This window comes from Callorhinus ursinus, unplaced genomic scaffold (genome assembly GCF_003265705.2).
Source record: "Callorhinus ursinus isolate GAN/ISIS: 27379988/994484 unplaced genomic scaffold, GSC_fseal_2.0 scaffold39, whole genome shotgun sequence".
Taxonomy (NCBI): Eukaryota; Metazoa; Chordata; class Mammalia; order Carnivora; family Otariidae; genus Callorhinus; species Callorhinus ursinus.
The window spans coordinates 17,291,593-17,306,311 of NW_027397101.1; the positions used below are offsets into that span (position 1 = coordinate 17,291,593).

The 14,719-nt window shown below is 41.6% G+C and overlaps 1 protein-coding gene across 6 annotated transcripts in view; it reads right to left on the bottom strand.

Annotated features, from left to right (window-relative positions):
• Window positions 1-14,719, bottom strand: part of FREM1 (FRAS1 related extracellular matrix 1) — a 182,671-nt gene that overhangs the window by 13,672 nt on the left and 154,280 nt on the right. For 5 of the 6 annotated variants that reach the window (XM_073880813.1, XM_025887859.2, XM_073880811.1 and 2 more), the window contains 8 exons: window positions 13,807-13,936; window positions 10,644-10,716; window positions 4,907-5,056; window positions 3,172-3,410; window positions 2,330-2,377; window positions 1,920-2,024; window positions 1,571-1,699; window positions 1,011-1,126 (listed from right to left, as the gene is read on the bottom strand). In XM_073880813.1, coding sequence (XP_073736914.1) covers window positions 1,011-1,126; window positions 1,571-1,699; window positions 1,920-2,024; window positions 2,330-2,377; window positions 3,172-3,410; window positions 4,907-5,056; window positions 10,644-10,716; window positions 13,807-13,936 — 990 coding nt within the window. Of the gene's footprint in view, window positions 1-1,010; window positions 1,127-1,450; window positions 1,700-1,919; window positions 2,025-2,329; window positions 2,378-3,171; window positions 3,411-4,906; window positions 5,057-10,643; window positions 10,717-13,806; window positions 13,937-14,719 lie in introns of all 6 variants that reach the window. The other variant, XR_012374776.1, reaches the window with a different exon arrangement.

Sequence of the window (14,719 nt, forward strand, 5' to 3'; positions counted from 1 at the left end):
GAACTCGATGTGGTACTGTCAGTCTTTGTGGTTTTATAGTGGGTGTGAAGTGGTATTTCACTGTGGTTTTTATTTGCACTTCCCAGATGTCTAATGGTGGTGCATCTTTTCATGCACTTATCAATCAATTATATATCTTTTCTTGTGAAGTCTCCAAGTCAGTTGCTATTTTTTTTTGAATCGGTTTGTCTTTTTGTTACAGATTCATAGGAATTGTTTGTATTTTCTGGATTTGAGACCTAGATCAGTTGGACAATTGGAGATGAGCTTTGCCAAATGTGGTTCGCCCTTTCACTTTCTTAGCAGTGTTTTTAGATGAGCATAACTTTTTGAATTTGATGAAGTGCAAGATCTGACTGCTATTCACCAGGAACTTCTCTAAGTCTCCATTTCCAGCCATGGGGCAGATTAGTCTCATTGCATTGTTCTGGATAATATCCAGGTAGGCAAAAAGGGGGGCTGGTGGTCAGGGATAGGTACGTATGCATTTTTAAAGTCCTTCTGGGCTAAATTTTGTTGTCATGATTTGACCACAAGCCATCCTTCACTAAGTGTTCCATTACCCACCGACGCTTTGTCCAACTTATCTGGTTCCATAATCATCACTGTCCCTGACATTGTCATAGGTCTGATACTATAAGACCTTTCATTGCTACGTATTTTCAAATTACTGGGCAGGAATCCCTACTTAATTAAAAAAAAAAAAAAGATAGAACCTGCAAAGCTGCTGACTCAGAAAATCTCCTCTGACTTTCTCCAAAAGATTGAGAGAAACTAAAACGTAGAATTATGGCAACGGCACAGTCTTCACATAGAGTGATACGTCAAAATATATTATCAAGGTAATCTCAAATCCATTCTGAACTACAGAACTTTCCTGGGCTTCCTAAAACAAAACCAAGTAGATATTAGACAGTCAAGGCTCCAGTGAAGGCAGCGACCCTGCAGTTGCATGAGAAAAGAGAGAGACAGTATGAAAGAAACCATTAAAGTGAAAAAGGGTTTCTTACTGTTCCTTGCAAGCTCGGGCAGCTGTGTTCCAGGTGACTTTCTGCTCTGTGATCAGGGAGTGGCAGTAGCCTGAGTGATGGTGCCAACCAGCTGGGCAGGATTTACCTTCCACCTCCTGAAATACAGTTGTGCATGTTCACATCAGAATGGTCTTTACCATCTAGAGTCTGCTCTCAGCATCAAGAGTTCCGTAAGTCCCCTAACCTGACTAGAGTAGTTCTGTCACCAGAAAGGACGACAGCCCTTATCCCAATTCTCCACCTTGAGGAACGTGATGGGTTTTTACAGAAAACACTACTGAAGTCAGCACTATTTCAATTGTACACTTTTGAATTCTGATGATTACACAAAATGAGTAAACACCTTCTTAAATTGTATCGATTAACAAACGTGTTTTGTGATTTGTGAAACACCCCTTGGGCCATATTCTCCTCTTCACCTTCAAAGTAGAAGGAGGGCAGGTGGATGTAGCAAGAGCTGTCAGATCATTTCCTGTCTATCAGCATATCACAGAGCACAGAGCAAGCAGAGATCCTTCGCAGCTCATCCCGTGTCCCACCTCGCTTTGGGGGCTCCAAGCTTTCCACGTAACCCCATCACACTTGTATAGCTTTCGGAGGCTTTCTTGGAAGTGGAAAAGGCCCTTTAATTCCAGTGTGCAGTTCTTTGGGAATGAGGGCAGCGGGTCCTATGGGAAGGAGAGGTAACGTAGATGTGACTTAATGTAATCGGATCGCACATTCACCCCCTTCAGGTCTTCGTTTGTTAGGGAGCATTTGTGTTGGGCAAACGATCCCCAAGCCTGAAGGCTGTTTTATAACCCAGCAAACAGCTTGTTGTAAGATGAATAGGAAGTAAAAAGATTTCCCCACCTGTCTGGGGAAGTGTGAGTCAGTTGTGGATTCTACCTTATCTGCCTGAGGCAGCTCTGCCTCTTTGCTTGTCTTTTGTGGCTGACGAATAATGGATACTTTGGCCTTCCGTTTGTGAGATGGAGAGCCGTCTTCCTCCAGCTTCAGGGAAACCGTTCCGTGATGCAGGAGGAAACCAGAAAACAACAATAAAGAGAAAGCAAACACCCAGACAGCAAACAAAAACGTTTGCTGGAAAAATGAGCAATTCAAAAGTTGGGTTAAAGCAAAAAGGTAAAAGGTGGTTTGTTTGTTTTTTTCCTGACCAACAAGCCTCAAAAACAAATGTCAAAACAGGCTTTTAAGAGAAATACATAAATACAGAAGAAATAAAAAAATAATAATTTCACTAAATATTTTGCATCCAGAAATACAGAAATTTAGCGATTCTCTCAGACTATGCTTACATTATAGATGATGTCGGTTCCATTCCTATGAACAGAGGATGGAAGAACCTGAAATCAACAAAGTACAAAATATGAACAAAATTGGTTTGAATAATAACTAGCAACAGGGTAAAACCCTTTCAGTAAGATCTTGTTAGTGTTGAAAAAAATGTTAAAACATATGTCACTTAGGATTTTCCATGCCCAAATCATTAGAATTTTTAAAATCACCGGACCTAATCATAACTTACCAGTGTTGATTCATACATTCATAGTTTCAGTTATAGAGAAAAGACATCCTTATTTTCTTGGTATATCTGTGGCACATAGAGGTCCAAGTACACACGCACACACACGCACACACAGTGTGTGCCTAATTAGAATCCTGTGCTAATAAGGTCAAAGCCACGGTTTCCACACCCAAGTAGATCACTTAATCTCATTCTGTTCTAGTGTCACTGGTTAACCCCTATCTGTTTTGATCACAAAGGGAACCACAGCAGAAATCACATGGATGATTCAGTACATCCATCAACTAAATTAGTACAAATTAAGGCAGTGGGCAATGTTATGATATCTGTATACAAAAGGCACTGCATGGGGGTGCCTGGCTGGCTTAGTCGCTGGAGCATGGGACTCTTGATCTCAGGGTCCTAAGTTCAAGCCCCACGTTGGGTGTAGAGATTACTTAAAAATAAAATCTTTTAAACAAAGCGGGGGGACTGCGTGCTTGTGCAAGGAACCATGGCTCCCATTCACTATGCGAATCACCTTCTTCAGTGTTTCAGAACAATTATTAATATTTTTTTTATTCTTCTACAATGTCCTCTGCACATCAGATCCCAGAAGTTCCCCATCCTTACCATTTTGCCATTCCCCCGGGTCCTAAGCTTCATACGAGAAACATCTGGAGACTCAAAGCCCTGTTGGTTGTCTCCCCTAGTGACTGCCGGCTGCTTGTTAGATGGAAGGGGTCTTCTTTCCAGATGAAAGGAACCAGAAGTGGTGGGTGAGGAAGACCCTGGGGACAGTGGGTACCAAATGCCCTTCTCCTGTGCGTTGTGCTGGTTGGGGGTGAAGGAATGTGAAGGATGGCACTGCCCTGGGGGCATGAAAGATGGCAGGTCAGTTCATGGTACACCAACGGGTAGATCACCTCGACACAGCCCCTGCAGCAGCATGTCATTAAACTTAGATGGATGGTTTCCCCCCCAGATGCTGCCTCTTTGCCATTTGCCAGAACTCCTTTACTCTTCATCTGTTTCCATGCAGGAAAGCTGTGCCCTTCTGCACCGCTACGGGGTGGTTATAAAGTCACGAAATTGATTTCACAAACCACAAACGAAAGCCATTGTCATAATTTTATAATCAGACCACGTACTGGGGAAACTGCCTCACTTCTCTTCATGTTATAGCATTCCTCAGGTTTATTCACTGATCAAGGATCATTCCGTAAACCCTGCAAAGTGCTCATCCTTTCTCCAGTCTCCTAGAGGTAGACGCTGGAATTGTTTGAAGAAGCGAAATCAAGTAACAGTTATAAAAAATTAGCATTCAACTGTTACAGAACAAACAGCCAGTAAACCTTAACGGAGCTACTTCCACTAGAAGCACTTCCAATTAGTGTGACAAAAATCTAAATCCACGACGCTCATGCGGCTATTTTGTATTTCATGTGTAAAGTGTGTATTTCATGTATTTTATGTACTCACTGTGACCAGAAAATTCTACCGAGAAAGAAATGAATTTGGCCGTAAAGGTGATGGGGAAAGACGTTGTGGAAAAAATGAGTATCATAAAGGCAAGGGGAGAGTGTTTATTTTTATCATAGGAAAGAGAGGAGGTGAGAGTGGATTTCAGGTAGGGAGAACATAGCATGGGGCATGACAGGTGTAAAAGCAGAGGTCTAAGTCCATGCATGGTACCTGGACACTTGTCAAATCCTAAATTGACACCTACGTAGAAAATATTTGGCCGAAAAAAAAAATCAGAGCACCAAGGACTGCGCTCAGTTTTTATTTTATTTAGTTCACAGGTTGTTCTTTTTGCATACACTATCCAGGACCTACTTGGCTCTGCAACTCAAGGTTATTCATTAATATTCTCCAGCTTCTCCTGAATCTCCTAGCCAGCTGTATCTTTCACATCTGTTTTTCCCCAATTCCTTCCTCTCTTAGAATTTTCCTGGTCACACTACAGTGGGGGCTCAGATTTGAGGCATTAAGAGCTCTCTTCAACAGAGGAAGAGAATTATAGCCCTACAAACTCTGGGGGAAAATAATTGTCGATAGATTCTCACCAACATTGTTTCCCCCTTGGTGAGAACAACAAATGGGTAGGGGGAAAAAACAACAACAACAACAACAAAACAACCATGCCACTGACTTGTTGCTTTTCTCAAACACTAGTTCTTAGCAGGAGGAAAACCACATGAAGCAGAAACCAGAATAAAGGGCCTACGACACGACTGAGGTTGCTTTCTTGACAAGAAATTAAGCATTTTGATTTGAAGGCGTTATCAAGCACATTGGCTGTTGAAAGCAAGCAGCTACAGCACCAGGACCGCTCCTGATTTCAAGATGAGGATCAAAAGAATACCTCCTTTGGAGTCCAAAATTTTCACTGCAGCTTTTGTCTTTGTGCCAAGAACCGCATTCACAGGGGAGTTCAGAATTACTTCAAAGGCCTCATTGTCTTCCTCTAAACCGTCATAGGTAATTGCTATATTCCACATCTTAGTTGACATTCCTACAAGAAGTAAACATTTTAATTACTCTTTAATTGCTATTTCAATCATCTAGGTGTCAGAGAAATATATTAATTAACATGTCTACAGCTAGGCTGCAGTAGCCTGAGCGAGCTACTGTACTACTAGCAACTCTGCTCAAGTCCTGCTGTTCTCCCAAATAATATTAAAAGACCACATTTGTTCCTGGACAATGATGCTTCCGTTTCAGTGCAAACACTGTAACAAAAAAGTAAGCTGCATTATGCAAGGGATGAACAACAACAACAAAAAATGGTTAGAAGATGAGATCCAAGACTTACTTGCCCCCTCCCCGACCTGCCCTTTCTCCCCTTAAGAATAAACAAGTACCGCAATCTTAAAATCTTAATAGTTTCAAAACTCTTAAAAGGCTGGCAGAGACAGTTAAAAGTGATTATTGGATGGTACTCCATGCTATTCATGGAACCCTTGAAATGACTGATTTCTAAAGACAGCTGCCTCCATCCACTGCTCAGCTTCCTGAGATCCTTCTAGCCCACAAATGTTTTTTTTTCTAATGATGTAATACTCAGTATTTGATACCTTCCTCGAGAGAATTTATGGGCTGGGGGTTTTAGAAACAGACTGAGCCCTTTTATTTTCTCTCTCTCTCTCTCTTTCTGTCTGCCTCTGCTCAGGGAGTTACAATCAAGCTTGGTTCACAGCAACTTTGTGAACTTAATACCCGACTGTTTCAATGGTCCAAACATAGCCCCAGCTATGTCACCACGGAGATGGGACACAAAGCAAGCCCAGAAACACAAAATATTAAAGCTGGAAGAAACTTGTGAGATTGTCTGATCCTGACGCCTTTCCATGACGCACATTACAGGATATCCCACTTAGTTTATTTAGAAGAGAACGTGGTGGAAGAAAAAAAAAAAAAAAGAAGTACCCCATTTAGCGGAGAAAGAAGGCTCAAGTTTAAGGGGGGAAAAAGATAATAAATGTATGGTTTAGCTTTCTAGGACTGTTTTGAAAACTTTTACTCGCTGGCATTCACTCACTGGCTCTTAGAGGGGTTTTATTCCCATAAACCCATCTATCGAAGCAGTCAAGCATTTTTTCCTGAGCCCTCTCTTCTGAAAATCTGGATTCCTTTCTCCCCGCACATTGCTGCAGATTTATGCCTCGCGATTGCCCCATCTATATGACAGCCTCTTCTTTGAAGATGTGTCACATACAGATTTCATGATCTAATCAACGTTTCCTTGATCCCCCGCAGAATCCACTGGAAAGATGAAACTGTTCATTGATCCTACTCCTGGATGCACTTAGAGGGAAACAAAATTAAGTGTAGTTGAAATAATTTTATTTAAAAAAATAAAAAACAGGCTGACAACTGGTTTGTTAAGCTTTCCGTATCAACTGAATCCCTAAATCAATTATTTTCCTAGTCTTTGCTAAAACAGAAGTTGCAACACCTAACGTAAAATGCCATATAACTCCCACCTCGTGGATGGAGGGATGGATCGACCCATCAAAATACACATTTTGTATCTATTACGTACTTACCTTTGCTTTAGATGCTATGGAGAACACCAGAGGTATAACGTTAGCATGCCCTGACATAAAGGAATTTAAAAGCTCTTTGCAGAGACAAGATGTAAATACCAGGAGAAGCCACTGTGCAAGGCTATATAGGATTAGCTGCCAAGGGATACAGACTAGATGGTAAATACTGTATGTATGTGGGCGCCAGAGTAGGGAGGTTTCGGAGGGAGGCAGTGGGAAAGCAGCATAAGCAAAGGCAGGAAGGTAGAGGAGCAAAGGCCTTGAACAGGGAGGGCTGAGCGAATGAGCTGGCTGGAACAGAGCTCTCACCACCAAACAGGAGATGGTAAAAAAAGCAAAGGCAGTTTGTGGCCAGGCTGCAGAGAACCCTGGACACCAGGTGCTGGATTCAGACTTTAAACCATAGGCAACAGGGAAGACTCTTGAAAATGGAGGTCTTAGAAAAAATCAATCTCCGTGTTATGCAGGAAGATTTAGGGGCCCAGGAAGATGGGCAAAGAGGCTAGAAGTGGGGAGGCCACATGGGCAGCTGTTGTAATAAACCTGGCAGGAAGGGATAAGGGACCAGATGGTACAGAAAGTGCATGAATATTAAGAAGTTTAATGTTCAAAGAACTGTTTTGACTCTCAAAGTACAAAAAGTTAAGCATTATTCAAATAAAACTCCAATAAAAAAAAAAATCCAAGTCCCAACCAATTGCCCTCTTACTGTTAAGAATCATTTTTTTTAAAAATTATAGTACCCCTTCTCCCTCCCAACCCCCCCCAAAATTAAAGTTTTTCTAAGACCTTATGGAGTAGAACCAGAGGGTTAGAGCAAATCTCTTCCAAATTTCATTTAAGTACTTTCTGATTGGTTTGCTTGCATTTCAATTTTGTTTCTATGCCTACCAGGTGTGCATATAGAACCAACTTTTCTAGGTTAATGAGATTGGAAGTAAGAACTTTCTGGGTTTTTCTTTTTCCTTCCTCTCCCATTTTCAAGGTGCAAAGTAGTTGTTAAATCACCGAGATTATAAGCAATTTCAGAAGGCTTGAACTGGCCTCCTGTTCCCATAAAACAAAAGGTGCTGAAGAAAAGGTGTCACTTTATGCAGACATACCCCACTTTACAGAGTAGGTCAATTACTGGATATTTTCCTGCAAAGCAGATTCCACTACTGAAAGACACTGCCTCAATGTTTTTTAGTAAATGCCATTTTAGAGATCTGTTCCTTTGGAAAACATTTTGACTAGTAGGAATGATTTAGCCTCAATTAAGAAAGCAGCAAACCTTTTAAGAACACATATTTAAAAGGAAAACAATCATTTTCTTAAGAATATTTACACTTTGACTCAATCAGTCACAATAGCTGAATGCAAAGTAGGCAGGATTAGTTTGGGGTTCAGTACAATGGCAGGAAGGTGAAGCTCGCTAGGCTGAAAAGTTACCCGTTTCTCTCCAGCACCCTCCCCAAAGTTCTCAAACCTCCTCATATCCTACTGTCTTTGATTTCTCACTCTGTTTCTTAGCCCATCATGGAGGCTACATTTTTGAAGAAAAAAACAGATTGCTTTGGGCAAAAGCAGTGGGGGTGGGGGTGGGGACACCAGACCCAGAAGAGGCAAGGTTTAACAATATGGGAGTGAATAAACATATACAGGACCTGTGAACATAGGGAACTTTAAAATACTCTAAAGTAAGACTTCAGCTAATGAAACCATTTCTGGCTAGTCAATTCCAAAACAATCAGCAGGCAAGTATTGTTCCTTTTTAACTTGTAAGATTTTTTTCTTAAAATGTCTAAATAATCCCTAAAATCATGACCAGTTAGAGCCTCCAGAAGTCATCAGAATCTACTCAAAATAGCATGTAAACTCTTGTAGACAAATCAGCCTTTTATCTTATCCAGTGGAAACTCCTAGAGGTGGATTTCAGAGCCTCCTCTAAGTGTGATACTTTCTAGTTGCTATCAATCCAAACGGAGCACCTGGAAGGCTGCTCGAAATCTACTGAAAGCCCAAATCACTCCAGATCCTGTGACAAACAGGCCTCAAATAATAAAGACAACATATGACAAAGACTCTTGGTTCTCCAAAGCAGAAAGTTTTGAACTGCCTTAACGTGAAGTACAAAAGGGACATACACAGTGTAAATGCACCAAAATCTTTCATCTTCAGGTTGACCAGAACACTCTTGTGTTGCCTTGCAGCAACCTGTGGGTAAACATCAAATACATTATGGGAACAGCTCTTCTACAAAGTAGGTCACTTGAGGAACAAACTTACATGAGTCAGGAAACGTAAACATCACAGGAAGGAGGCCAATCATAATAGTTGGGTAGTTTCATGTCAAATTTAAGAGTCATTGTTATAGGTTGAATTGGGTACTCAAAATCTTTATGTTGAAATCCTAATTCCTAGTACTTCAGAACATGACCTTATTTACAGATGTAACTGGTTAAGATAAAGTCATACTAGAGTGGGCCTCTAATCCATTATGATCGATGTCCTTATAAAAAGGGGAAATTTGGACACAGATGCATACACAAGAAAGTCATGTGGGGACAAGGGCAGAGACTGGTATAGATATAGCAGAAGCCAAGGAATGCCAAAGATTCCAGCCAATCACCAGAGCATGGGAGACAGGCATGGAACAGATGCTCTCTCACAGCCCCTGGAAGGAATCAACCCTGCTGACCCCTTGATCTTGAACTTGTAGCCTCCAGAATGGTGGGAAAATAAATTTCTGTTTTTAAGCTACCCGTTTGTGATATTTTGTGAGGGCAGCCTTAGCAAACTAAACTAGTCACAAAACATCATGCTACTTGTGATAAATGGCAGAAAGGCATTTCTTTTCTATGTTTACTTTTAAGGATGTCAATTTTGGGGTGGTGATGATACTTAGGCTACTTTGTTTTGCCTTTGCTTGAACCATCACGTATCAGTGGCAGAAAATGGCAAGAGTTGTGATTTGGTGGAATGTTCTCAGAGTGTAGAACACCTCCTCTGCAGGAGAGCACAAAGCCCCAAGCCCTGGCTGCTTCACAAGGCCTTTTCCATTTGCCCCTGGACAGGTGATCCATGTCCGTCCCAGACTAGAGGGAACGAGAGAACCATGCATGCAGTGAAGGAGAGCTACCTGCCCCTTCAACAGAAGCCAGGGAAGGAAGGTGTGGATCCAGCCTCAGTGCTTTAGACACATTTCCCCAAAAGTGTGTTGGTCCTTCACCCTGAAGGCCCCTCCTCCTTCTTCTTCTACTTGCTCAGAATACCATCTCCTCTGGGAAGTTTTCTAGGGTTCCCCTTAACCAGAACAGTGGCCCATCTTTTGGGTCCCAATGTACTCTTAGTGAGTTGTTTTCATGTCTCTATTTCCCACATGATAGAACACCTTTGAGAGTAGGCACCATGCTTTTATATTCCCTTTTGCACCTGGCAGAATTTTTTCCACAGATTTAAAGCAAAATATGTGCTATCTAATTAATCTTCCCTGGAATCTCCTCATTTCAACCTATTCCAAGAGAAATCATTTAGAAATGGCCTCATGCGAATATGACTTTCTGAAAATTTCCATCAAAGTATGAGGCAATTAAATTAGCTCAGCTTTATGTTAGGACTCCAAGGAATTTTTTATTTGATTTTTTTTTTTTTGGTCTTTTGGGTTTTTTTGTTTTTAGAAGGGGGTAGGGGGAGAGGGAGAGGGAGAATCTTAAGCAGGCTCCAAGCCCAGTGCGGAGCCCAATGTGGGGCTCAATCTCATGACCCTGAGACCATGACCTGAGCCCAAAACAAAAGTCGGACACTTAATCGACTGAGCCACCCAGGTGCCCCCAAATAATTTTTTAGATGACACCCTTTTCTGGATTTTTTGGATGTTTGCTTTGATATTTTTATATTTATTTGTTATGAGTTTTCTTCTCATTTTAAATAAATATTCACTGTGATAAAGTGAAATATGGGGGACAAAACCTCAAGTCCAAACTGATCTCTCTTGGAGTGGCTGAAATAGGTCCCCATGACCTGCACACATTCTTACAAAAACAGGAAACAAACTGTAGACACAAAACGTACCTGGGTCAAACTGAATCAGTTTAGATGGAGTCAGAGTGAAGTCTTTTCCAACTGTAGCTGACACTTGGTTGACCTTAAGAGGAAAAAATGTCCTTTTTTAATAAAAATAAATATTATTTTAGGCCGCCTGGGTGGCTCAGTTGGTTGAGCGGCTGCCTTCAGCTCAGGTCACGATCCTGGAGTCCCAGGATCGAGTCCCGCATCAGGTTCCCTGCTCAGCGGGGAGTCTGCTTCTCCCTCTGACCCTCCCCCTTCTTGTGCTCTCTCTTTCTCATTCTCTCTCTCTCAAATAAATAAATAAAATCTTTAAAAAAATTAAAAATTAAAAAATATATTATTTTAATAGAGAAACATCTAGTCTAGTATCACAATAGATTAATGCTCTTTTTTGGGGGGGAGGCCCTCCACCCAACAACCCAACATGGGGCTTGAACTCATAACCCCAAGATTGGGAGTTGCATGCTCTACTGACTGAGCCAGCCAGGCATCCCAAACTCATGCTCTTAAATCTGTTTTTAACATAAAGGTGTTTTTTTTTTCAAATTATAATAAACCATTTTAGATCTAGGCTACATGGATCTTCCTTAAACTTAAATTTTTTCTTAGACTACTACCAATGGAAGTAAAAGCAAAGCTTTTTTTTTCTCTTTTTCTTTTTCCTTCTTTATAAATGATTCGGTCATTGGAGAAAGCAGCATAAATCTTAAACACCATTTTTCTCTTCGTTATGAGGATCCATTTATTTCATCCCCTTCCTTCTACCCAAAACTGGCTTGGAAATCATGCCTCAGAGGAAAGGTTGGGGGGAGAAGCAGCAGCAGTTGCTCCCCACAAGTAGCTTTAGGGTGTCCTATGAGTTTCAGGGCACGGAAGGCCTTAGACAAGTTGACCTGAAACAAGTCTGGTCCATTTTCCTGTCAGGACGAAACCAACCCTCTTCACAGAAATGAATAAGAGCTCCACGGGGCTGGCCGACCTGGTGAACGGCCACACAAAATCAATCCACACACACCACGGAGGGCTTTTGAGGCTTCATCAAGTAAGTCATTAACAACAACAACAAAAATTACGCTAGTCTGCAGAGACTATTTACTGCTCTGTTCCCCACTCCCGGGGCTGAAAACCAGAGGTGATTTAGGGCTCTCAAGTCATGGCCTTATCTCCCCCAGAGGGAGCCGAAATCCGTGTTAAGAATAGTGCCCTTGGGGTGCCTGGGTGGCTCAGTCATTAAGCGCCTGCCTTCAGCTCAGGTCATGATCCCAGGGTCCTAGGATCGAGCCCTGCATTGGGCTCCCTGCTCAGCGGGAAGCCTGTTTCTCCCTCTCCCACTCCCCCTGCTTGTGTTCCCTCTCTCACTGTCTCTCTCTCTCTGTTAAAAAATAAATAAAATCTTAAAAAAAAAAAAAAAGAATAGTGTCCTTGGCTAGTGTGAAAAAGAAGTCATCAGATGAGAACCCGGTGTAAGCACGAGAGGTAGCTGTTACTTTGCCTTTTTTAGGCATTTAAGATGGTCAAGAATGTGGGTTCCTCTATTTCTTCACTTTCATACAAAGAAATGAAGCATACCATGGAAAACTTCAAAGCTGTCATCAAGGGCCCTAAGACCTGCGAATGGGTCTGCAGTGGAAACATTGTGCTGAAGAGGGTACTTCCTCCTAAGCTTCCATTTGCACTTTGCCCACAAAGCCAAGGCTCCTCCTGAACAAGCTCGCATTGTGAAAAGGCGGCCCATTGTACACCTGTAGCCACCATATGCCGGAAGTTACATTTCCCTGCATGACTCTAGCACATGCAATTACTTGGTATTTTACCACCACTGAGTTGACAGAATCCTATGTGGGAAAAGGAACGGTCTGCGGCAGGCTGGTGGGAGCAATCAGCTCCTTGAAGGTGCACGATTCAAACCAGGGCAAATCACACAGGGAAAAGGGCTTCCTCTTCCTCTGCTTCTGGTCAAGTAACCAATATGCTCTGGTATAGAGTGGCACCTGTGCTCTGGGTGGAGCTGTCCCTGAAGCCTCAGGGCCATATTTGATGAAGGCCTGCACACTCAGTGGGCAGGTTCGCAGTGCGCATTCAGCCGAAGTAGACAAAAGGTTCCATATCACGCCACATGTGTTCTTTCTACCTGGTCAAGTGAATGGTATGTGGCCCCAAACTCTAGACTCGAGCATATGGTGCTTTCTAGAGACGACCAAAGCATTATTTAAAAACCGTTCAGGCAGATTTCTTTTTGCATGAACAATCTGCTGGGAGATTGTCTGATGTTTCACTAGCAATAGAGCACCCACAGATCTGGGAAAAAGGGTCTATGCCCACTGGAAAGATAAATACAAAATGCAGATATGGCAGAATTTAGGTGCACAAGGTTCTGAGGATGATCTGAATGTATTATTGTAATGGAGAATGAACTGAGATGGCCATTTTTTCCAGAAGCTAATACCACTGCCTCTTTCATGAGACTGAGGAGCGGAGTCTCCAAGGCTCATTCACCATTGTTGGTTGGTGAAAACTTTTCAAGCTGTCATTCTCTTGAAGTGTTACTGCGATAGTGACTCCTAAAAAGACGCTTCAATTCTCGAAGCCATAAGTTGTGCTCCATGGTCTACGCCAAAGGAAAGGAATAACAAGCTGACTGATCTAAAAGTGATTACTGAATATTCTTTATATTTCAGAGGCCTGGATTGATATGTGCGCTCCTAATTGTAACTTGGGTGACTCTTAAGATAAGTTTGTCCTTGATTTTCCTCATCCACTAAGACCACAGGAAGTGACCCTGGTGGCATACTAAGAGAAAGCCATCTGGGGGCTGAAATTTGTTCTGGGACCTCATAGAAGGTCTTGCATACAACCTTTCTTTTCCAAAGCAGAGTTTGGCTCGATTTACTAGGTTGATATATCTCCCTAAAAAGTCAAACTTCAAGACTTAATGACTAGATTTAAAAACTAAAAATGGGTTTGAAATACCATATCTAGAGTGAATGAAGCCAGATAAAGGGTGGGAGGATAAGAAAATGTTAGGTGTAGAATCTCTAAAATAATGTGGTAATCCTGCAATTTGAAATTTCCTTGGTTCCTCTGGTTTCCTTTCTAAGAAAATAATCAAAGGCGCCAACCAGCAACCCAAGTTTTAGCCTGACAGTTTATATTTTAGAGCTGTTACCTTTACACTCACGAAGGCTGAGTCCATGGAATATCCTCTTCTGGTAATTTCCAAGGGCAACATGCCCACATTCTCGCAGACCTCATATTCAGTCTGTGACCATTCAATATGAGACCACTTCAGTTCCAAACTGTGCATGAAAGGAAAAGAAAAAGGAAAATCACTTTTTAAAAATGCACAGTAAGTGCCTTTAGGGATCCTCTGCTTGGTAGGAGATTGAATCACTGGTTCATATCCTGGTGACAGACGTGGTTCACCAACCTACACCAGTGCTAAAAATTCCTTATGCTTATTTGATACATTTTAGCTCAAAAAGAACTTTTACTAACAATCTCATCTGATGCTTACAACAATGCCATGAGTTAGAAAGAGTAAGTATTAGAGTTCTGTTTTACAAATGCAGAAACTAAGGTTAAAAGGCTGTCAGAGGGACTCAAACATGAGTCATCTGAAGGGGCAAAGGGACCAGGAGCAGTGAAGTTCAAGGAGACACTTATTTTTGGAAAGGACATTGATAGGAAATCTTCTCTCTTACTTTTTGTGCTTCACTCGTATATCAAGAACTGTTCCAGACGTAGACCTTCTCTGAACTTGGGTTCAATTTAATAACTAGTTATCTTTCAGGATGTGCCTCGGAATTACAATATGCATGGGTTTTATAACCATTATCTGTTCCTTCTTCTGTTCACATAAAAGGGCTGACATGTAGTTTGGATGCAGCAATACAACTGAAAAAAAACCTGATAAATAGGGGGTGGTCTTTTTCACAGAGTAGATTTAGTGAGCCCAACATTGGATGGAAACTGTCTACTTTACTCATAATATAGAAACTTTCCTTTTCTTTTTCAGAAAACTGGAGAAAATCAGAGACACAAGTGTACAGGACACAAGCAATCTTCACAATGATCTTTTA